Genomic DNA, 24,575 nt, shown 5'->3' with positions numbered 1-24,575 from the left:
GTCCGAGATCGCTGGAGGTGCAGGATGCGGCGATCTCTGACTTTCTTTTATGAAGAGGCAAACACTTACAAGGCAAAACCATGCCTTGTAAGTGACTGTCCTTTAAAAAAAAGTCTGAGATCGTCCAGTATCCAGCATCTTCGGTGATCTCGGACTCCACTACATCCTGCCGTGTATTCGAAAAATGTCATTTAGGAGCTGATTGGTTGGCACATTCACTTGAATAGAGAGCGTCTCCATTCGTACGGGCAGGCGCGCGTGCCTAGACAGAGATGCTTACAATGGGAAGCGGCTCCGTGCACTCCCGGTGTGACTAGGCGGACGGATCGCTTAGTCACGGACGGATCGCTTAGTCACGCTGGGAGTGCACGTCTGCGCCTCAGCCAGCAAAGATAACGCTGGCTCCATCTGTATCATCAGCCAGGAGCTACCTTCTGTAACTCTGCCAATGCAATCACCTCACGCCACAAATTCCTATACTTATTAGGCTGAAATCTAGTGATTCATAAGGTACACTTCCTAGTAAATACAGTATATACTTTTATATTCAGTACAATTATTTTTGTAGCATTTGAAAGAGGGGTTGCCATGGTGACATTTCACACAGGGAAGTAGTATAGCACCACCCTGACTTGACACCTTTCTCTGCTAACAGTGGTCTCTTTTCAAGCACACATTTCCTCACTTGCTTAACAAAACTTCAGTTATTCCCTCCAGCAAATGTATTCCTTCAGACTTATCTTTTATGCTAAATTACCTTAAACTAAATGATCTACCTTTGCATTTTCTTTAAGTTTACTTTATCTCTTAATCCATATTTTCTTTTTTTCATTTATAACAGTTCGCCTATGCCCCCCAGTGATGGATGACAGCCTAACAGTTTTGACTACTGTGTTTGATGGTGAATTTTCTGTAGGCCATGTAATACAATTGAAATGCAAGAATCCAATGAATGAGCTTAATGGGCCATCTGAAATTTTCTGCACCACAAATGGAACATGGAATATTGACCCTCCTACTTGTAAAGGTGAGGTGATGTTAATTTAAGAATTTCCAAAGGGTTAGTAACTTTTTCTTATTCGCAGTGGTGTAAGCCTAGTGACTAATAATTGTGACCTTTTATCATCATAGTTCTTTGGATGCTATTTGAGCTCCTGGCTGGACCCAGGATCCCGTGTGCACTGCACATTCTACACCCACTATTTATACGCCAATGTGCTGTACATATATTTCACATAGTATGCTATGTTATACATATACAGGTTGAGTCTCCCTTATCCAAAATGCTTGGGACCAGAGGTATTTTGGATATGGGATTTTTCCGTATTTTGGAATAATTGCATACCATAATGAGATATCATGGTGATAGGACCCAAGTCTAAGCACAGAATACATTTATGTTTCATATACACCTTATACACACAGCCTGAAGGTAATTTTAGCCAATATTTTTAATAATTTTGTGTATTAAGCAAAGTGTGTCTACATTCACACAATTCATTTATGTTTCATATACACCTTATATACACAGCCTGAAGGTCATTTAATACAATATATTTAATAATTTTGTGTTTTAAACAAAGTTTGTGTACATTGAGCCATCAAAAAACAAAGGTTTCACTATCTCACTCTCACTCAAAAAAGTCCGTATTTCGGAATATTCCGTATTTCGGAATATTTGGATATGGGATACTCAACCTGTATTAAGATACAGTACATGCAGCTTTGCATACACAAGTAAATGCATTTTTTATGCAGTTCATATCTGCATTTCATACATAAAATATGTACAGGCCTGCATGAGCTACTGGATGTGTATCTAGAAATCAGATGTTGTACCTAAATATATTGCTGAAAGTAATAAGCTTCATGTTTTCCAAAACACTAAAATCTGAGTTATTACTGCCTAGATCAGTAGTTCCCACACTTTTTTTGAGTCACGACCTAGAGTATCACAGCACCCCTAGGCCAAACATTCTTATTGAGAAATTCAGAAATAAATATTAAATGAAGTAAATTGTGTTTATATGTCATTCCTAGGGTCAGTAATGTGGTAAGGGACAGGATTCACTTCTATTTGTCCACATGTTCTGTTTTATGCTGGGACACCACAAGCACTGGTTTTGCCAGTTACAGTAAATCTAAATAATTGGAATTGGTCTTGGACTACCAATCCAGGGTACCCCTGCAAGGGCCCGAGGCACCCAGTTTGGGAACCACTGGTCTAGATAATTATTGAAAAACCTATGGAAATTAATGGACTAAGGGGAAGAGGTATGAAAGTGCACTGTGGTTTTAATCAGCCACAGGGCACGCTAAGCCTGTTTTTTCAGGAAGTCTGTAATTTAACAGCGTGTTTACGTTGTGTGCAATGTCGGTTGTGCCTCTCCCTGCCGCTTACTTCTTCCCTGCTGTTCACAATGAGAGACAAAGGGCAGAGGCAATGTATGATCCAGTGTAGCTGTAAAGTAAGTGGTGCTGTGTTGTGCAGACCAGTCCAGTGTAGAGATGAGCGGGTTCGGTTCGTTGAGATCCGAACCCCCCCCCCCCCCCCCCCAACTTTACGTGGTTTACACGGTCCAAGGCAGCCTCGGTTCTTCCCGTCTTACACGCAAAACCCGAATAGGGGAAAATGTCATCATCCCGCTGTCGGATTCTCGCGAGATTCGGATTACATATAAAGAGCCGCGCGTCGCCACCATTTTCACTCGTGGATTGTCGAGATAGAGAGAGGACGTGGCTACGTTCTCTGCCCGAATAGCCCAATATCAGCAAATCTCAGCTCAATATCTCATTATATTATCATTGCTGCATTGTGGTGACCACTGACCAGTATATAGTAGTACAGTACAGTAGTCCATTGCTGTATTTTGCTGCCTAGTGTCAGTTCTATTATCCTGAATAGTGCTCAGTATCTGTGCTCATTATTATTATCAGTGCTGCATTGTGTTGACCACTGACCAGTATATAGTAGTACAGTACAGTAGTCCATTGCTGTATTTTGCTGCATAGTGTCAGTTCTATTATTCTGAATAGTGCTCAGTATCTGTGCTCATTATTATCAGTGCTGCATTGTGGTGACTAAAAGTCCAGTGTCTTGTGCTGCATCTTGCTGCTGTAGGATGCTGTGGTAGTATCCTGTCACTGTGCATAAGTCATCATCTTTCCAGTCACAGTGGTATCTGGTATCTATCTAGTGGTATCTAATTCCAGACATTACTGCCGTCTAATTCCAGATATATTATTGGCATATAATTCCACACATTAAAAAATGGAGAACAAAAATGTGGAGGGTAAAATAGGGAAAGATCAAGATCTACTTCCACCTAGTGCTGAAGCTGCTGCCACTAGTCATGGCAGAGACGATGAAATGCCATCAACGTCGTCTGCCAAGGCCGATGCCCAATGTCATAGTGGAGAGCATGTAAAATCCAAAAAACAAAAGTTCAGTAAAATGACCCAAAAATCTAAATTAAAAGCGTCTGAGGAGAAGCGTAAACTTGCCAATATGCCATTTACGTCACGGAGTGGCAAGGAACGGCTAAGGCCCTCTCTTATGTTCCTCATGACTAGTGGGTCAGCTTCACATGAGGATGGAAGCACTCGTCCTCGCGCTAGAAAAATGAAAAGAGTTAAGCTGGCAAAAGCACAGCAAAGAACTGTGCTTTCTTCTAAATCACAAATCCCCAAGGAGAGTCCAATTGTGTCGGTTGCGATGCCTGACCTTCCCAACACTGGACGGGAAGAGGTGGCTCCTTCCACCATTTGCACACCCCCTGCAAGTGCTGGAAGGAGCACCCACAGTCCAGTTCCTGATATTCAAATTGAAGATGTCACTGTTGAAGTACACCAGGATGAGGATATGGGTGTTGCTGGCGCTGAGGAAGAAATTGACCAGGAGGATTCTGATGGAGAGGTGGTTTGTTTAAGTCAGGCACCCGGGGAGACATCTGTTGTCCGTGGGATGAAAAAGGCCATTGATATGCCTTGTCAAAATACCAAAAAAAGTCACCTCTTCAGTGTGGAATTATTTCAACAGAAATGCAGACAACTGGTGTCAAGCCGTGTGTTGCCTTTGTCAAGCTGTAATAAGTAGGGGTAAGGATGTTAACCACCTAGGAACATCCTTCCTTATACGTCACCTGGAGCGCATTCATCAGAAGTCATTGACAAGTTCAAAAACTTTGGGTGACAGCAGAAGCAGTCCACTGACAGTGACAACTAAATCCCATCTTCCTCTTGTACCCAAGCTCCTGCAAACCACACCACCAACTCCCTCAGTGTCAATTTCCTCCTTAGACAGGAACGCCAATAGTCCTGCAGGCCATGTCACTGCCAAGTCTGAGAGTCCTCTCCTAACTGGGATTCCTCCGATGAATCCTTGAGTGTAACGCCTACTGCTGCTGGCGCTGCTGTTGTTGCTGCTGGGAGTCGATCATCATCCCAGAGGGGAAGTCGGAAGACCACTTGTACTACTTCCAGTAAGCAATTGACTGTCCAACAGTCCTTTGCGAGGAAGATGAAATATCACAGCAGTCATCCTGTTGCAAAGCAGATAACTCAGGCCTTGACAACTATGTTGGTGTTAGATGTGCATCCGGTATCCGCCGTAAGTCCACAGGGACTTAGAGAATTTCTTGAGGTACTGTGTCCCCGGTACCAAATACCATCTAGGTTCCACTTCTCTAGGCAGGCGATACCGAGAATGTACACAGACGTCAGAAAAAGAGTCACCAGTGTCCTAAAAAATGCAGTTGTACCCACTGTCCACTTAACCACGGACATGTGGACAAGTGGATCAGGGCAGACTAAGGACTATATGATTGTGACAGCCCACTGGGTAGATGTATTGCCTCCCGCAGCAACAGCAGCAGCGGCGGCACCAGTAGCAGCAGCTCGCAAACGCCAACTCGTTCCTAGGCAGGCTACGCTTTGTATCCCCGCTTTCCATAAGAGGTACACAGCTGACAACGTCTTACGAAAACTGAGGAACATCATCGCAGATTAATTTACCCCAGTTGGACTCTCCTGGGGATTTGTGACATCGGACAACGCCACCAATATTGTGCGTGCATTACATGTGGGCAAATTCAAGCACGTCCCATGTTTTGCACATACAATGAATTTGGTGGTGCAGAATTTTTTTAAAAAAAACGACAGGGGCGTGCAAGAGATGCTATCGGTGGCCCGAAGAATTGCGGGCCACTTTCGGCATTCAGCCACTGCGTGCCGAAGACTGGAGCACCAGCAAACACTCCTGAACATGCCCCGCCATCAGCTGAAGCAAGAGGTGGTAATGAGGTGGAATTCAACCCTCTATATGCTTCAGAGGATGGAGGAGCAGCAAAATGCATTCAAGCCTATACATCTGCCTATGATATAGGCAAAGGAGAGGGAATGCACCTGACTCAAGCGCAGTGGAGAATGATTTCAACGTTGTGCAAGGTTCTGCAACCCTTTGAACTTGCCACACGTGAAGTCAGTTCAGACACTGCCAGCCTGAGTCACGTCATTCCCCTCATCAGGCTTTTGCAGAAGCAGCTGGAGAGATTGAAGCAGGAGCTAAAACGGAGCGATTCCGCTAGGCATGTGGGACTTGTGGATGGAGCCCTTCATTTGCTTAACCAGGATTCATGGGTGGTCAATCTGTTGAAATCAGAGCACTACATTTTGGCCACTGTACTCGATCCTAGGTTTAAAGCCTACGTTGTAGCTCTCTTTCCGGCAGACACAAGCCTGCAGAGGTTCAAAGACCTGCTGGTGAGACACTTGTCAAGTCAATCGGAACGTGACCCGCCAACAGCTCCTCCTTCATTTTCTACCACCACTGGAGCTGCCAGGAAAAGGATCAAATTTCCAAAACCACACGCTGGGGGTGAAGCAGGGCAGCCTGGAGCGATAGCTGACATCTGGTCCGGACTGAAGGACCTGCCAACGATTACTGACATGTCGTCTACTGTCACTGCATATGATTCTGTCACCATTGAAAGAATAGTGGAGGATTATATGAGTGACAGCATCCAAGTAGGCATGTCAGACAGTCAGTACGTATACTGGCAGGAAAAAGAGGCAATTTGGAGGCCCTTGCACAAACTGGCTTTATTTTACCTAAGTTGCCCCCCCTCCAGTGTGTACTCCGAAAGAGTGTTTAGTGCAGCCGGTCACCTTGTCAGCGATCGGCGTACGAGGTTACTTCCACAAAATGTGGAGAAGATGATGTTCATCGAAATGAATTATGATCAATTCCTCTGTGGAGACATTTACCAGCAATTGCCTCCAGAAAGTACACAGTGACCTGTGATGGTGGATCCCAGTGGGGACGAATTAATACTCTGTGAGGAGGGGGATGTACACAGTGAAAGGGGTGAGGAATCGGACGATGAGGTGGAGGTGGACATCTTACCTCTGTAGAGCCAGTTTGTGCAAGGAGAGATTGATTGCTTCTTTTTTGGTGGGGGCCCAAACCAACCAGTCGCTGAAATGATGGGTTTGTTAAAGTGTTTAACAGTGTCCTGTTTATACAACATAAGGGTGGGTGGGAGGGCCCAAGGACAATTCCATCTTGCACCTCTTTTTTATTTATTTATTTATCTTTGCATCATGTGATGTGTCAGGAATCGACTCACCACAGTTACATCTGTCCATCGGTGCGGACTCCGTCCGGGGTCCCTACGTTTTGCTGTCACCCGACTCCCTGTTGCCGGACGTCATCCTAGGCCTGGGAGCACTCCTGTTGTCAGCAGGCGTGAGAGCACGCTGCGTTCCCGCCGGGCCGCGGCATGGGCGCCGCCATGACAGTCTCCATCAGCCTGAGTACGGCGGCCAATCCGGAGCTTGGCCGCACCTCCTTGTTCCACTCCAGCCAATGTCTGCACACCAGGTGGTATATCAGGAGCTGCAGGATGAGCCTGTGGTTGTCCTGAACTTTGTGTCACTCCTGCGACCCATGTGCCTGGATCCTCCGTGTTCCTGGTTACCTTCCTGGATCCTCCGTGTTCCTGGTTACCTTCCTGTTCCTCCGTGTTCCTGGTTACCTCCCTACATCTCCGTGGAACTACAAGCATCAGCAACCCCTGCATCTGTATTTGGCTCCACACCAAACTACAACCACAGTGTGCTTCAACCTCTGCAGTAGAGACTCTCTCCAGGTGCATTCCATCACCTCACCTGTGAAGCAGCTTGCTAGCTGCCTGTGCTTAACGAACTGCACTGCGGACTTCCACCTGAGTCTCCTGCATCTGCTACCAGGTTTGCTACACATATATCACCATCTCTGCTGGCTCCACGTTTTAAACCACTCTGGTTCTCACACCAGTGAACTTATCCATCATTACCATTTCCTCCATAGACTCTCAGCTTCCAAGCTGCACCATTTCCATTGCATACTTTTTATTGTTTATTCCTGCACGTTTTTCTGCTGCCTTATTGTGTGAACGTTTATGTTAATAAAACACCATTGCGCTGATGCGCAGAAACCCAATCCAGCCTCCTCACTTCTTCCATCCTACCTCCACTGACCCACTAGCGCCCCCTCCGGGGACACAAGCAAAACCAAACCTGACAGTAAGTTCAGGACCGATGGACTCGGACGGTGGTCAGAGTGTGGGGTCAGGGGCCTTACAAAATCTGGTCTTCCGCTTGGATGGTCATGAGGCTGTGCAGCAGCAGATGTTTCAGTTCCTGCAAGGAATGTCCTCCCGGATTGATACACTGCAACAATCCCTGCCTAGTGTACCTGCTTCTCCAGTTCCAGTTACCCCAGCACCTGCAAGTGCTGTGAGCTCTTCTATGTCGGCTGCATCAGCTCCAGAGTCACGCTTGCACCTGCCCGTGCCCAGCAAATATGATGGCAGTCCGAAGCTATGTCGCGGGTTCCTTAACCAATGTGAAATCCAGTTTGAATTATTATCACACAATTTCCCCACGCCAAGATCCAAGGTTGCCTACATTATCTCACTGCTCTCTGGTTCTGCCTTGAGTTGGGTGTCTCCTCTGTGGGAACGTGCTGACCCTCTGATGAACAACTACGCTGAATTCGTTACAACCTTCAGACGCATCTTTGACGAACCGGGTCGTGCAACATCAGCCTCTGCAGATCTTATTCAGCTTCGTCAAGGTACCCGGAGTATGGGCCAATATGTCATCCAGTTCCAGACATTAGCCGCAGAGATCCAGTGGAATAACCAAGCCCTGGTAGCAGCCTTCTGGCATGGACTTTCGGATCGGATCAAGGATGAACTGGCAACCCGTGATATCCCTGAGCAATTGTCTGAACTAATCTCTCTGTGCATCAAGTTGGACTCTCGCATTCGCGAACGCAACAGTGAGCGTGCTCGTAGTGAGCCTCGCAAGTCAAGAATGGTACCATCAGTACAATTTCAGCCTCCACCTTCTGATGAGCCTATGCAAATTAATAGGTCCCGCTTAACTCCTGAGGAGCGGTCAAGAAGACTCCGTGAGAGACTGTGTCTTTATTGTGCGGCTACAGGTCACCAGATTAATTCCTGTACAGTGCATTCGGGAAACGCCAGATCCTGACTTGTAAAGGAGGAGTCAAGTTGGGATCTTCTAGACAAGCTCCTTCAAATCAAGACCTTATTATTCCTGTGACTTTAGAGACTACGGCTGGACTCCAATCTGCAACTGCGTTGGTGGACTGTGGAGCCGCGGGAAACTTTATCACTCAGGCTGCAGTAGATAAGTTTCATTTGCCTGTCTGCAAACTCTCATATCCAATCTACATTACTGCAGTGGATGGTAGCCGAATTTCCAAGGGCTATATCTCTCACCAGACCAAGCCAGTGGTACTGGGAGTCGGGTTCCTGCATTCTGAATTAATAAAGTTTTTAGTTATTCCTCAGGCAACCCAGGAGATTGTGTTGGGTATGCCCTGGCTCCAACTACATAATCCGCGGATTGATTGGTCCACGTTACAACTCACTTCCTGGGGTTCACATTGCCATCTGTCCTGCTTAGCTCAAGTTTACCCTATAAGGTCTTCTGAAGTCAAGTCCCAGTCAAGTCTTCCAGTGGCCTACCAAGATTTCTCTGACGTCTTCAGTGAAAAGGCTGCTGATGTTCTGCCGCCCCATAGAGAGTGGGATTGCCCCATAGACCTCATTCCTTGCAAAAAACCACCTAGGGGGCGTACGTATCCGTTATCTGTTCCTGAAACCGAGGCGATGAGCGATTACATCAGGGAGAACTTACAGAAGGGATTCATCCGCCCCTCATCTTCACCCGCTGGTGCGGGCTTTTTCTTTGTTAAAAAGAAGGATGGAGGATTACGTCCATGCATCGACTACCGGGGTCTCAATGACATTACCATCAAAAATAGCTATCCATTACCCCTCATCACTGAGTTGTTTGATAGAGTCAAGGGAGCCCGCATCTTCACCAAGTTAGATCTCCGCGGTGCCTATAATCTCATCAGAATCCGTAGTGGTAACGAATGGAAGACAGCTTTTAATACTCGAGATGGTCATTACGAGTACCTGGTAATGCCATTCGGGTTGAGCAATGCCCCAGCAGTATTCCAGCACTTCGTTAACGAAATCTTCCGTGACGTTCTGTATAAGTATCTTGTAGTTCACCTGGATGATATCCTCATCTTCTCCCAAGATATCTCTTCTCATCGTCTACAAGTCCGTGAGGTCCTCCGACGTCTTCGTGAGAACCGTCTCTACGGCAAGTTGTCCAAGTGTACTTTTGAAGTCTCTTCCATACCCTTCCTGGGGTATATAATTTCCGGATCGGATCTCCAGATGGACCCGACAAAGTTGGAAGCTATTGCCAATTGGTCCATTCCGAATACTCTCAAGTCCATTCAGCGATTCCTGGGATTCGCTAATTATTATAGGAAGTTCATCCGAGGATTCTCAATTCTCATCGCTCCTATTACCAGCTTAACTCGGAAGGGGGCAGATCATTCCAACTGGTCAGAAGAAGCTTTAGCCGCATTTCAAAAAATCAAGCTGGCTTTCATGTCTGCTCCAGTTCTGTCTCAACCAGATGTTAACAAGCCATTCGAGTTGGAGGTGGATGCTTCCACAGTAGGAGTTGGAGCTGTTCTCTCCCAGAAGGGAACTGATGGGAAGATTCACCCTTGTGGATTTTATTCTCGTAAATTCCTTCCTGCAGAAGCTAACTATTCCATTGGTGACCAAGAACCACTGGCGATCAAGCTGGCCCTTGAGGAATGGAGGTATCTCCTGGAAGGGGCCAAATTTCCATTCAACATCTATACGGATCATAAAAATCTGCTTTACTTAAAGGCAGCCCAGTGTCTTAATCCTCGCCAGTCCCGGTGGGCTATGTTCTTTTCTCGTTTTAAATTTAAGCTTTATTTCCGTCCAGGTTCCCAGAATATCAAAGCAGACGCTTTGTCCCGATCTATGGAGTCCAAAGAAGGGACGTCCGATCCAGTTCCGCATTCCATCCTGAATCGTATTTGCTTCATCTCAAGTTTCTCCTGCTCCGCCTCCTGGTAAGACTTTTGTTTCCCCAGAACTGCGTCCCAAGTTGCTGTCTTGGGCTCATCAGTCCAAATTCACTGGGCATCCTGGTGTCCTAAAGACCTTCAAGTTTCTCTCCGAGACATACTGGTGGCCGAAGATGAAAGTCGACATCAAAGACTTTGTGGCATCCTGTCCTAAGTGTGCGCAGCACAAGACTCCTCGTCAGTCTCCAGCAGGTCAGTTACAGCCATTATCTATTCCCAGCCATCCCTGGTCACACCTGTCCATGGATTTCATCTCCGACCTTCCCTCTTCTCAAGGATATAATACCATCTGGGTTGTGGTTGACAGGTTTACCAAAATGGCTCATTTTGTTCCTCTCCAGGGTCTCCCTTCTGCCCCAAAACTTGCTCAAATCTTCCTACGGGAGATTTTCCGTTTACATGGACTGCCCACTGAAATTATATCTGACCGTGGAGTTCAGTTCGTGGCAAGGTTTTGGAGAGCCCTTTGTTCTGCCATGCAAGTCAGTCTCAAGTTTTCGTCGGCTTACCACCCTCAGACAAATGGGCAGACAGAGAGGGTAAACCAAGAGTTGGAAACCTTTTTAAGACTTTATGTTTCATCTTCTCAGGATGACTGGTTGGATCTGCTTCCGTGGGCCGAATTTGCCCACAACTTCCGCTACCATACTGCTACAGAAACAACTCCATTCTTTGCTGTATATGGACAACATCCTCGTGTTCCGGATTTTCAAGACCTTCCTAACATCGATGTTCCTGCCGCCACTGTTGTTTTGGGTCAGTTCTCTTCAACCTGGAAGAAGATTCATGCTTCTCTCAAGAAAGCTTCCAGTCATTATAAGTTCTTTGCTGACCGGAAAAGACGCGCAGTTCCTAGCCTGAAGCCTGGTGACAAGGTTTGGCTCTCCACTCGGAACCTCCGTCTTAGAGTGCCATCGATGAAGTTCGCACCACGCTTCATCGGTCCCTTCACCATCGAAAAAGTCATCAGTCCTGTGGCTTACAAACTCAAATTGTCTCCTTCATTACGAATTCCTAATGCCTTTCATATCTCTCTCCTCAGACCGTTAGTCCTGAATCGCTTCCAAAGAGCTCTTCCAGTTGGTCACAGAATACGAACCCAGCGGGGCGTAGAGTTTGAAATAGAGAAGATTCTGGATTCTCGTTGCCGGTACGGTCGTTTGCAATACCTCATCAACTGGTCCGGTTATGGTCCTGAGGAGAGAAGCTGGGTGAATTCTTCTGACGTCCATGCTCCAAGGTTGGTCCGTATCTTCCACAGAACTCACCCTTCCAAGCCACGTGGGTGTTCGGTGCCCACCCATAAAGGAGGGGGTACTGTCAGGAATCGACTCACCACAGTTACATCTGTCCGTCGGTGCGGACTCCGTCCGGGGTCCCTACGTTTTGCTGTCACCCGACTCCCTGTTGCCGGACGTCATCCTAGGCCTGGGAGCACTCCTGTTGTCAGCAGGCGTGAGAGCACGCCGCGTTCCCGCCGGGCCGCGGCATGGGCGCCGCCATGACAGTCTCCATCAGCCTGAGTACGGCGGCCAATCCGGAGCTTGGCCGCACCTCCTTGTTCCACTCCAGCCAATGTCTGCACACCAGGGGGTATATCAGGAGCTGCAGGATGAGCCTGTGGTTGTCCTGAACTTTGTGTCACTCCTGCGACCCATGTGCCTGGATCCTCCGTGTTCCTGGTTACCTTCCTGGATCCTCCGTGTTCCTGGTTACCTTCCTGATCCTCCGTGTTCCTGGTTACCTCCCTACATCTCCGTGGAACTACAAGCATCAGCAACCCCTGCATCTGTATTTGGCTCCACACCAAACTACAACCACAGTGTGCTTCAGCCTCTGCAGTAGAGACTCTCTCCAGGTGCATTCCATCACCTCACCTGTGAAGCAGCTTGCTAGCTGCCTGTGCTTAACGAACTGCACTGCGGACTTCCACCTGAGTCTCCTGCATCTGCTACCAGGTTTGCTACACATATATCACCATCTCTGCTGGCTCCACGTTTTAAACCACTCTGGTTCTCACACCAGTGAACTTATCCATCATTACCATTTCCTCCATAGACTCTCAGCTTCCAAGCTGCACCATTTCCATTGCATACTTTTTATTGTTTATTCCTGCACGTTATTCTGCTGCCTTATTGTGTGAACTTTTATGTTAATAAAACACCATTGCGCTGATGCGCAGAAACCCAATCCAGCCTCCTCACTTCTTCCATCCTACCTCCACTGACCCACTAGCGCCCCCTCCGGGGACACAAGCAAAACCAAACCTGACATGATGTTTGGGGCCATCCTGTCTGACATTGCAGTGCCACTGCTAGATGGGCCATGTGTTTGTGCTGGCCACTTGGGTCGCTTAGCTTTGTCACCCAGCGACCTCGGTGCACATTTTAGGACTAAAAATAATATTGTGAGATGTGAGGTGTTCAGAATAGACTGGAAATGAGTAGAAATGAATGTTATTGGGGTTAATAATACAGTAGGAGCAAAATTACCAGGGTCGGCATTGAGCCTGCCAGGCTTCCGAATAGCGGTATTTTAACCGCTTCGATAGAAAGGCATGTAATTAGGAAGCAGCTCCTGGCTAATAATAATAATAATAATAATACCTTTATTGTCATTGATATTCACAAGTAACAATCAGCAAAATTTTAAACATGACCAGGAAATATGGAAAAGAAGACAAGTTAAAGGACATCAGAGATAAAAAAAAAAACATATACTGCACAGCCAGATAAATTAAATATTAGAGGTGAGCGGGTTCGGTTCCTCGGAATCCGAACCCGCCCGAACTTCATGTTTTTTTACACGGGTCCGAGCGACTCGGATCTTCCCGCCTTGCTCGGTTAACCCGAGCGCGCCCGAACGTCATCATCCCGCTGTCGGATTCTCGCGAGGCTCGGATTCTATCGCGAGACTCGGATTCTATATAAGGAGCCGCGCGTCGCCGCCATTTTCACACGTGCATTGAGATTGATAGGGAGAGGACGTGGCTGGCGTCCTCTCCGTTTATAGAGAGTGAGACTAGAGTAGAGAGAGACACAGTAGTAATTTTGGGGAGCATTAGGAGGAGTACTTTAGGAGGAGTACTACTACTTGCTTGTGATAGATAGATAGTGTGACTGTATAATGTATATCTGACTTGTGGGGGAGACACTGACAGTGGGGAGCAGTTAGAGTCTGAGAGCAGGACTCAGGAGTACATATAACGTACAGTGCACACTTTTGCTGCCAGAGTGCCACACTGCCATTGTGACCACACTGACCACCAGTATAATATATATTGTGATTGTCTGCTTAGGAGTACTACTTGCAAGTTGCTGATAGTGTGACCAGTGACCTGACCACCAGTTTATAATAATCACCACCAGTTTAATATATATAATATATATAATTGTATATAATATATATATAATATTGTATACCACCTACCCGTGGTTTTTTTTTTTTCTTTCTTCTTGATACATACTACTATAGTAGCTTACTGTAGCAGTCTGCGGTGCTGCTGAGCTGACAGTGTCCAGCAGGTCCGTCATCAGTCATTAGTACATAATAAATATATATTATATACCTGTCCGGCTGCAGTACTAGTGTGATATTATATATATATATATTGATTTCATCTCATTATCATCCAGTCTATATTAGCAGCAGACACAGTACGGTAGTCCACGGCTGTAGCTACCTCTGTGTCGGCAGTCGCTGGTCCATCCATAATTGTATACAACCTACCCGTGTTTTTTTTTTTTCTTTCTTCTTGATACATACTACTATAGTAGCTTACTGTAGCAGTCTGCGGTGCTGCTGAGCTGACAGTGTCCAGCAGGTCCGTCATCAGTCATTAGTACATAATAAATATATATTATATACCTGTCCGGCTGCAGTACTAGTGTGATATTATATATATATATATATATATATATATATTGATTTCATCTCATTATCATCCAGTCTATATTAGCAGCAGACACAGTACGGTAGTCCACGGCTGTAGCTACCTCTGTGTCGGCAGTCGCTGGTCCATCCATAATTGTATACCACCTACCCGTGTTTTTTTTTTTTTCTTTCTTCTTGATACATACTACTATAGTAGCTTACTGTAGCAGTCTGCGGTGCTGCTGAGCTGACAGTGTCCAGCAGGTCCGTCATCAGTCATTAGTACATAATAAATATATATTATATACCTGTCCGGCTGCAGTACTAGTGTGATATTATATATATATATATTGATTTCATCTCATTATCATCCAGTCTATATTAGCAGCAGACACAGTACGGTAGTCCACGGCTGTAGCTACCTCTGTGTCGGCAGTCGCTGGTCCATCCATAATTGTATACAACCTACCCGTGTTTTTTTTTTTTCTTTCTTCTTGATACATACTACTATAGTAGCTTACTGTAGCAGTCTGCGGTGCTGCTGAGCTGACAGTGTCCAGCAGGTCCGTCATCAGTCATTAGTACATAATAAATATATATTATATACCTGTCCGGCTGCAGTACTAGTGTGATATTATATATATATATATATATATATATTGATTTCATCTCATTATCATCCAGTCTATATTAGCAGCAGACACAGTACGGTAGTCCACGGCTGTAGCTACCTCTGTGTCGGCAGTCGCTGGTCCATCCATAATTGTATACCACCTACCCGTGGTTTTTTTTTTCTTTCTTCTTGATACATACTACTATAGTAGCTTACTGTAGCAGTCTGCGGTGCTGCTGAGCTGACAGTGTCCAGCAGGTCCGTCATCAGTCATTAGTACATAATAAATATATATTATATACCTGTCCGGCTGCAGTACTAGTGTGATATTATATATATATATATTGATTTCATCTCATTATCATCCAGTCTATATTAGCAGCAGACACAGTACGGTAGTCCACGGCTGTAGCTACCTCTGTGTCGGCAGTCGCTGGTCCATCCATAATTGTATACCACCTACCCGTGGTTTTTTTTTTCTTTCTTCTTGATACATACTACTATAGTAGCTTACTGTAGCAGTCTGCGGTGCTGCTGAGCTGACAGTGTCCAGCAGGTCCGTCATCAGTCATTAGTACATAATAAATATATATTATATACCTGTCCGGCTGCAGTACTAGTGATATTATATATATATATATATTGATTTCATCTCATTATCATCCAGTCTATATTAGCAGCAGACACAGTACGGTAGTCCACGGCTGTAGCTACCTCTGTGTCTTTTAGTTGTGCCTATTAAAATATGGAGAACAAAAATGTTGAGGTTCCAAAATTAGGGAAAGATCAAGATCCACTTCCACCTCGTGCTGAAGCTACTGCCACTAGTCATGGCCGAGACGATGAAATGCCAGCAACATCGTCTGCCAAGGCCGATGCCCAATGTCATAGTACAGAGCATGTAAAATCCAAAACACCAAATATCAGTAAAAAAAGGACTCCAAAATCTAAAATAAAATTGTCGGAGGAGAAGCGTAAACTTGCCAATATGCCATTTACCACACGGAGTGGCAAGGAACGGCTGAGGCCCTGGCCTATGTTCATGGCTAGTGGTTCAGCTTCACATGAGGATGGAAGCACTCAGCCTCTCGCTAGAAAACTGAAAAGACTCAAGCTGGCAAAAGCACCGCAAAGAACTGTGCGTTCTTCCAAATCCCAAATCCACAAGGAGAGTCCAATTGTGTCGGTTGCGATGCCTGACCTTCCCAACACTGGACGTGAAGAGCATGCGCCTTCCACCATTTGCACGCCCCCTGCAAGTGCTGGAAGGAGCACCCGCAGTCCAGTTCCTGATAGTCAGATTGAAGATGTCAGTGTTGAAGTACACCAGGATGAGGAGGATATGGGTGTTGCTGGCGCTGGGGAGGAAATTGACAAGGAGGATTCTGATGGTGAGGTGGTTTGTTTAAGTCAGGCACCCGGGGAGACACCTGTTGTCCGTGGGAGGAATAGGGCCGTTGACATGCCTGGTGAAAATACCAAAAAAATCAGCTCTTCGGTGTGGAAGTATTTCACCAGAAATGCGGACAACATTTGTCAAGCCGTGTGTTGCCTTTGTCAAGCTGTAATAAGTAGGGGTAAGGACGTTAACCACCTCGGAACATCCTCCCTTATACGTCACCTGCAGCGCATTCATCATAAGTCAGTGACAAGTTCAAAAACTTTGGGCGACAGCGGAAGCAGTCCACTGACCAGTAAATCCCTTCCTCTTGTAACCAAGCTCACGCAAACCACCCCACCAACTCCCTCAGTGTCAATTTCCTCCTTCCCCAGGAATGCCAATAGTCCTGCAGGCCATGTCACTGGCAATTCTGACGAGTCCTCTCCTGCCTGGGATTCCTCCGATGCATCCTTGCGTGTAACGCCTACTGCTGCTGGCGCTGCTGTTGTTGCTGCTGGGAGTCGATGGTCATCCCAGAGGGGAAGTCGTACTCGTAAGACCACTTTTACTACTTCCACCAAGCAATTGACTGTCCAACAGTCCTTTGCGAGGAAGATGAAATATCACAGCAGTCATCCTGCTGCAAAGCGGATAACTGAGGCCTTGGCATCCTGGGTGGTGAGAAACGTGGTTCCGGTATCCATCATTACTGCAGAGCCAACTAGAGACTTGTTGGAGGTACTGTGTCCCCGGTACCAAATACCATCTAGGTTCCATTTCTCTAGGCAGGCGATACCGAAAATGTACACAGACCTCAGAAAAAGAGTCACCAGTGTCCTAAAAAATGCAGCTGTACCCAATGTCCACTTAACCACGGACATGTGGACAAGTGGAGCAGGGCAGGGTCAGGACTATATGACTGTGACAGCCCACTGGGTAGATGTATGGACTCCCGCCGCAAGAACAGCAGCGGCGGCACCAGTAGCAGCATCTCGCAAACGCCAACTCTTTCCTAGGCAGGCTACGCTTTGTATCACCGGTTTCCAGAATACGCACACAGCTGAAAACCTCTTACGGCAACTAAGGAAGATCATCGCGGAATGGCTTACCCCAATTGGACTCTCCTGTGGATTTGTGGCATCGGACAACGCCAGCAATATTGTGTGTGCATTAAATATGGGCAAATTCCAGCACGTCCCATGTTTTGCACATACCTTGAATTTGGTGGTGCAGAATTTTTTAAAAAACGAGAGGGGCGTGCAAGAGATGCTGTCGGTGGCCAGAAGAATTGCGGGACACTTTCGGCGTACAGGCACCACGTACAGAAAACTGGAGCACCACCAAAAATGCCTGAACCTGCCCTGCCATCATCTGAAGCAAGAAGTGGTAACGAGGTGGAATTCAACCCTCTATATGCTTCAGAGGTTGGAGGAGCAGCAAAAGGCCATTCAAGCCTATACAATTGAGCACGATATAGGAGGTGGAATGTACCTGTCTCAAGCGCAGTGGAGAATGATTTCAACGTTGTGCAAGGTTCTGCAACCTTTTGAACTTGCCACACGTGAAGTCAGTTCAGACACTGCCAGCCTGAGTCAGGTCATTCCCCTCATCAGGCTTTTGCAGAAGAAGCTGGAGGCATTGAAGGAGGAGCTAAAAGGGAGCGATTCCGCTAGGCATGTGGGACTTGTGGATGCAGCCCTTAATTCGCTTAACAAGGATTCACGGGTGGTCAATCTGTTGAAATCAGAGCACTACATTTTGGCCACCGTGCTCGATCCTAGATTTAAAACCTACCTTGGATCTCTCTTTCCGGCAGACACAAGTCTGCTGGGGTTCAAAGACCTGCTGGTGACAAAATTGTCAAGTCAAGCGGAACGCGACCTGTCAACATCTCCTCCTTCACATTCTCCCGCAACTGGGGGTGCGAGGAAAAGGCTCAGAATTCCGAGCCCACCCGCTGGCGGTGATGCAGGGCAGTCAGGAGCGACTGCTGATGCTGACATCTGGTCCGGACTGAAGGACCTGACAGCGATTACGGACATGTCGTCTACTGTCACTGCATATGATTCTCTCACCATTGAAAGAATGGTGGAGGATTATATGAGTGACCGCATCCAAGTAGGCACGTCAGACAGTCCGTACTTATACTGGCAGGAAAAAGAGGCAATTTGGAGGCCCTTGCACAAACTGGCTTTATTCTACCTAAGTTGCCCTCCCACAAGTGTGTACTCCGAAAGAGTGTTTAGTGCCGCCGCTCACCTTGTCAGCAATCGGCGTACGAGGTTACTTCCAGAAAATGTGGAGAAGATGATGTTCATTAAAATGAATTATAATCAATTCCTCCGTGGAGACATTGACCAGCAGCAATTGCCTCCACAAAGTACACAGGGAGCTGAGATGGTGGATTCCAGTGGGGACGAATTGATAATCTGTGAGGAGCGGGATGTACACGGTGATATATCGGAGGATGATGATGAGGTGGACATCTTGCCTCTGTAGAGCCAGTTTGTGCAAGGAGAGATTAATTGCTTGTTTTTCGGTGGGGGTCCAAACCAACCCGTCATTTCAGTCACAGTCGTGTGGCAGACCCTGTCACTGAAATGATGGGTTGGTTAAAGTGTGCATGTCCTGTTTATACAACATAAGGGTGGGTGGGAGGGCCCAAGGACAATTCCATCTTGCACCTCTTTTTTCTTTCATTTTTATTTGCGTCATGTGCTGTTTGGGGAGTGTTTTTTGGAAGGGCCATCCTGCGTGACACTGCAGTGCCACTCCTAGATGGGCCCGGTGTTTGTGTCGGCCACTAGGGTCGCTTATCTTACTCACACAGCTACCTCATTGCGCCTCTTTTTTTCTTCTTTGCGTCATGTGCTGTTTGGGGAGTGTTTTTTGGAAGGGCCATCCTGCGTGACACTGCAGTGCCACTCCTAGATGGGCCAGGTGTTTGTGTCGGCCACTAGGGTCGCTTAGCTTACTCACACAGCTACCTCATTGCGCCACTTTTTTTCTTTGCGTCATGTGCTGTTTGGGGAGTGTTTTTTGGAAGGGCCATCCTGCGTGACACTGCAGTGCCACTCCTAGATGGGCCCGGTGTTTGTGTCGGCCACTAGGGTCGTTTATCTTACTCACACAGCTACCTCATTGCGCCTCTTTTTTTCTTTGCGTCATGTGCTGTTTGGGGAGTGTTTTTTGGAAGGGCCATCCTGCATGACACTGCAGTGCCACTCCTAGATGGGCCCGGTGTTTGTGTCGGCCACTAGGGTCGCTTAGCTTAGTCATCCAGCGACCTCGGTGCAAATTTTAGGACTAAAAATAATATTGTGAGGTGTGAGGTGTTCAGAATAGACTGAAAATGAGTGGAAATTATGGATTTTGAGGTTAATAATACTTTGGGATCAAAATGACCCCCAAATTCTATGATTTAAGCTGTTTTTTAGTGTTTTTTGAAAAAAACACCCGAATCCAAAACACACCCGAATCCGACAAAAAAAATTCGGTGAGGTTTTGCCAAAACGCGGTCGAACCCAAAACACGGCCGCGGAACCGAACCCAAAACCAAAACCCGAAAAATTTCAAGTGCACATCTCTATTAAATATCAATATATTTCACCAATTTAAATAACATTGTTACTATTTAGGACACTTATCGCCTTTGGAAAGAAACTTCCTCTAGAGAGACTGGTCCCACACAGGATGGATGGATGGATACCTCCTTTTTTATGGCAGCATAGAAAACATCCCGCAACTCAGGTGCAAAGGATCTCTCAAAATACTTTTCACCTTAGAAAAAAGCCTCTTTTCCTACACATCATTTATACTAGGCAAGCTAACACCAAAAATTTTACTCGCAGATGATATAACTCTGGAGAGATATGTGCTCAGCAACAGAGCAAGTGCCGAACCAGACCAGAATGCCAAAAGTAAGAACACACTCGATAATACAAGAATAAAATTTTACTACTATCTCCTTGCACATACCAGAAATACGTAATTTTCTCAAGGAAAACATACGTTGATTGTCCTTTTTTATAACACCTTAAGTGTGCACATTCCAGGACATGTCCTTCGAAATGTTTATGCCTAAAAATGTAAAATACTCAATCACCTTTACCTCCAGACCATTTAAAACTAAGGGACAAAATACTTTGTTGTGTAGTTTCCTGAAGTCCACAACCATTTCTTTGGTCTTATCAACATTTAAAACTAAACTATTTTCCCAACTCCAATTCTCCAATTTAGATACCTCGAATCTGTACTCTGACATCATTATCACCAATAAGACCAATTATGGCAATGTCGTCAGCAAACTATATTATATAAACTGAATCCGAGCTTGAGGAACAGTCATAGGTAAACAGAGTACAACAGTAGGCTCAAGACATACCCCTGAGCTACTCCTGTACTCGCCACCAGTTCGCCAGATAACCGATTCTGTAATCTGACAACCTGAGGTCTATTTGTCGAAAAATCCAGGATTCACTGACAAATAAAATTACTCAGACCCAAGTTTGATAATTTGCTCACCTGTGAAGATGGAACAACTGTATTAAATGCAGAGCTATAATCTACATATAAAATGTGTGCATAAGAACATTTTGATTCTAAATGAGAGAGAACTCTATGCAATAAAAGCAGAGGAGCATCATCGGTGGATCTGTTAGCCTTGTAGGCAAACTGAAAAGGGTCAAAACCAGGTGGGATACTGTACTGAATGTGCTCCAATACTAATCTTTCAAAGGCTTTCATTAGCAAAGATGTTAACGCAATTGGGTGATAATCATTCTGCCCATGGGCCTTGCCTTTTTTAGGGACTTGGACAATGATAGATGATTTAAAACATTTAGGCACACAGATTGTGGCAAGGAACAGATAAAAAATTCCAGATAATTGATTTGCACATTCTTTTAAAACTTTCCCCTGGATTCCAGTCTGGGGACTTCCCTGGCTTGGTCCTAGCAAAGCACCATCTCACAGACCATTCCTCCAACACCAAGGGCCCTTCTTCCGCTGGGTTTTCCGCCCAGGTGACCTGGGGAGCAACCGTTCCATCAAAACGGGCATAAAATACATTTAATAATTCCCCTATAGAACTAATCATTTCTTGAGTGGAGAAACTCCTATTTCCTTTATAATGCAAGATATTCTGAATACCTTTCCACATACCTCTGGCATCATCCTGGAAAAACTTATTTCCCATTCTAACCGAGAAGGCCTTTTTTGCCTCTATAATACTCTTTTTCGATCTTATTCGGGCACTCCTGAAGGCATCCAGAGCACCCGATCTGAACGCTTTATCCCTCTCCGCTAATATGATGCGAATCTCACCATTTACCCATGGTTTATCATTAGCAAATGACCGGGATGTAGTTATGTGACCGGAGACCTCCCCCTACATCCCACCCCCTCACAATCCCACCGGTCGGCATGCCGACCAACAGGGACTATTCCCACTCGCACTGCCAGGATACCGGCGTTGGTATGCTGACTGGTGGTCTCCTGACCGCCGGTCTTGCATACCACACCCCAAATGACCTGGTTTGCTTCCTGACAGTGACGCTTTCAATACTACAGTTCAGGTAACCTAATACCATGGTAGCAAGAGAATCAACATTCACAGTGTTTTCAGTTTCCAGGGATTCCTCAATAAATAGACCCCAGTCAGTAAACTCCAACAGGTCCCGAAGATTAAGCATAGCACCCTCTGGCCAAACTGTAAGAACAGAAGTCGTTTGCCTAACTGCTGAGCCAGGGAGGTATATGCAGGAACTACAAATAAAGAAACCTGATCAGTGAGCTAGCTGTTCAACTAAGTAGCTGTTCTACTAACTAGTTGTCAGTCAACTGTTCTACCCATTCTTCGCACAAGAGTTTCTAATTTTCACGGTTGTAAATATAAATGAGTGTTGACATTTGGTAAACCTGTAGAGATGTAAATTTGAGACATTTTAATGAAAGTAAATATTAATCCATGGTTCTTGGTGTTACCTGAGGAGCACCCATAACAGATATGGTAAAAAGTGACAAGACGATTTGTGTAGTTTATTAAATTCTACACACTGGAGATGCAATCCAAATTTTGATCCGGTTGTCCATTTGGGCACTATCGTTCATGCAACGCAAGCCACGCATTGCTGATGACATCATTATGTCAACCCCCTTATCATCCACTTAGGGGAGTTTTATTAAAATTCTAATTATGTAGTTTTCCTATCTCCCACCTGAAGAATACCTGTGTTAACTTTCAGTTTTCTAATATATTGGGAAGTAATAGAATTAGTGATGGATCAGTCAGTGAGTTAGAGATACGGTAAAAAGTGACAGGACCATTTTTGTAGTTTATTAAATTCTACACACTGGAGATGCAATCCAAATTTTGATCCAATTGTCCGTTTGGGTCTTATCGTTCACGCGACGTAAGCCACGCATCGGTAATGATGTCATTATGTCAACCCCCTTTTCATTCCCTTAGGGTAGGTTAATTAAAATTCTAATTAAGTGGTTTTCCTGTTTCCCACCTGAAGAATACCTATGTTAGATTTCAGCATCCTAACATATCGGGAAGTGAGTGAGTGAGTGCTTTCACATGTATATATATAGATAAGGTAGATCGTTATTCTACAATACTTTGGTTGTTGATTGATATCTTGGCAATAAGACGCTACCCCAGAGCGTTATATGTGCTGAGTATTCCAATAAGGTATGGGTGCCGAACAGCGGCGGCTCCTATCTTCGTGGAGGAGGGGGGCTGCCGCTGGTTGTGCTGACGGCTCCCTTGTCTCTGCTCCCTTGTACCCGCCGCCGGCCATGTCCTGGCATCTGCAGTGTACAATGTCGTTCACAAATGCCGGGACCGGTGCATGCACAGTAGCGGTGACGGTACTGCGCATGCGCAAACTCGCAGCTTCTATGGGCTGCATTGGCTGCAGCCCATAAAAGTTCCCAATTGGAGGTGTCTACCTTCTGTGTGTCTGGGCAGGTGCATGAAGTCTTATCCCAACTGAAGAAAAATAAGGCTTATGGCAGAGGTCTGTCATGGAAGTCTGTGCAACAGACCCAAGTAGTTCCCAATTAGTTTCCAAACTGCAAGAAAGTGCTGCATCTATAATTAAATTGATTGAATATTTGAGACATAATTGATTGAATATTTGAGACACTAATACTTTTTTATGGAAAACTTTGTGCAGTCAAGCTTTAGCCCTTCTTTTTTGTATCAAACATTTTTGCAGGCTACCAAGTCAGCTGCATTGGTCTCACCTGTAGATTACCGTATGTGTAGACTACAGAATGTCTTTTTACTCAGCATAACTGAGCACAAACTGAAAAGACAAATAGGCACCAACAGACCTAATGAACCAGTATGATACAACTTCTGCCAACCACTGAATCATACATCCATATCACTGCTTTTAAGCAAGAGCATACATAACAAGTGTGTGGGTGTAAGACAGTGTAACATAAGTGTTGAATATGGAAGAGTGGGATAAACATAATGAACTTGCACAAAACTGTTTGCAAATGGGGATGGAACTATGTGACAAAGGCTTTAAATTAAAGATGTGTGGGTTCGGATTCACCCGGATTTATTTGGATTTACCCAGATCTCAAAACAGCATCTTATTGGCTCTTAAATGTTACGTGTTTTGGATAGCCAATAAGAAAAATCTGGATATATCTGAACTCACGTTAATTTTGTTGTTGAGAACTGAGTTAATCTGAACCCACACATCTATACTTGAAATGTAAGATTAGGTTTGGAAACTCATCCAGACCTTGTAATAAAAAAGGGAATGAATGGGGTTTTGTCATCCTGAGATAAGGAGGGAGCTGTGTCCTGAATCTGGTAAGTGCATCCTGTATGTAAGTATCAACATGTGCTGTTTAGGCTTAACCCATAGAGGTATACTTGATGTCCCAAATCTTGATTAAGTCCATTAATGTCACAAATTTTGATTAAGTCCATTGCTCTTGAAATGCATGGCATTATCCACAGGAGCTGTTGTGGATGTCATGCACGTTGAAGAGCCTAATTGAGTTGTTGATGACTGCTGAGCTGGTTATGTTAGGCAAGTCATCAATTTTAAACTATCTTGAGTACAAATCTATCAACTCAATGTACTTCATTCCCCCTCCAATTAAAGGTGTCAGGCACAACAATGGATAAGAGAAGGTAAAGTCTTTTGGCATGATGAACCCATAGGTCATTGCAT

The 24,575-nt window shown here is 45.5% G+C and overlaps 1 protein-coding gene across 1 annotated transcript in view; it reads left to right on the top strand.

Moving 5' to 3' along the window:
- The window catches only part of LOC134957928 (complement factor H-like), a 198,292-nt gene that overhangs the window by 114,717 nt on the left and 59,000 nt on the right, over positions 1-24,575 (top strand). Inside the window, exon 5 of the mRNA XM_063940177.1 lies at positions 842-1,027. Coding sequence (XP_063796247.1) covers positions 842-1,027 — 186 coding nt within the window. The remainder of the gene's footprint in view (positions 1-841; positions 1,028-24,575) is intronic.

This window comes from Pseudophryne corroboree, chromosome 9 (assembly GCF_028390025.1).
Source record: "Pseudophryne corroboree isolate aPseCor3 chromosome 9, aPseCor3.hap2, whole genome shotgun sequence".
NCBI lineage: Eukaryota > Metazoa > Chordata > Amphibia > Anura > Myobatrachidae > Pseudophryne > Pseudophryne corroboree.
The sequence above is the reverse complement of the archived record's forward strand: the minus strand, read 5'-3'. Positions and strand labels throughout refer to the sequence as shown.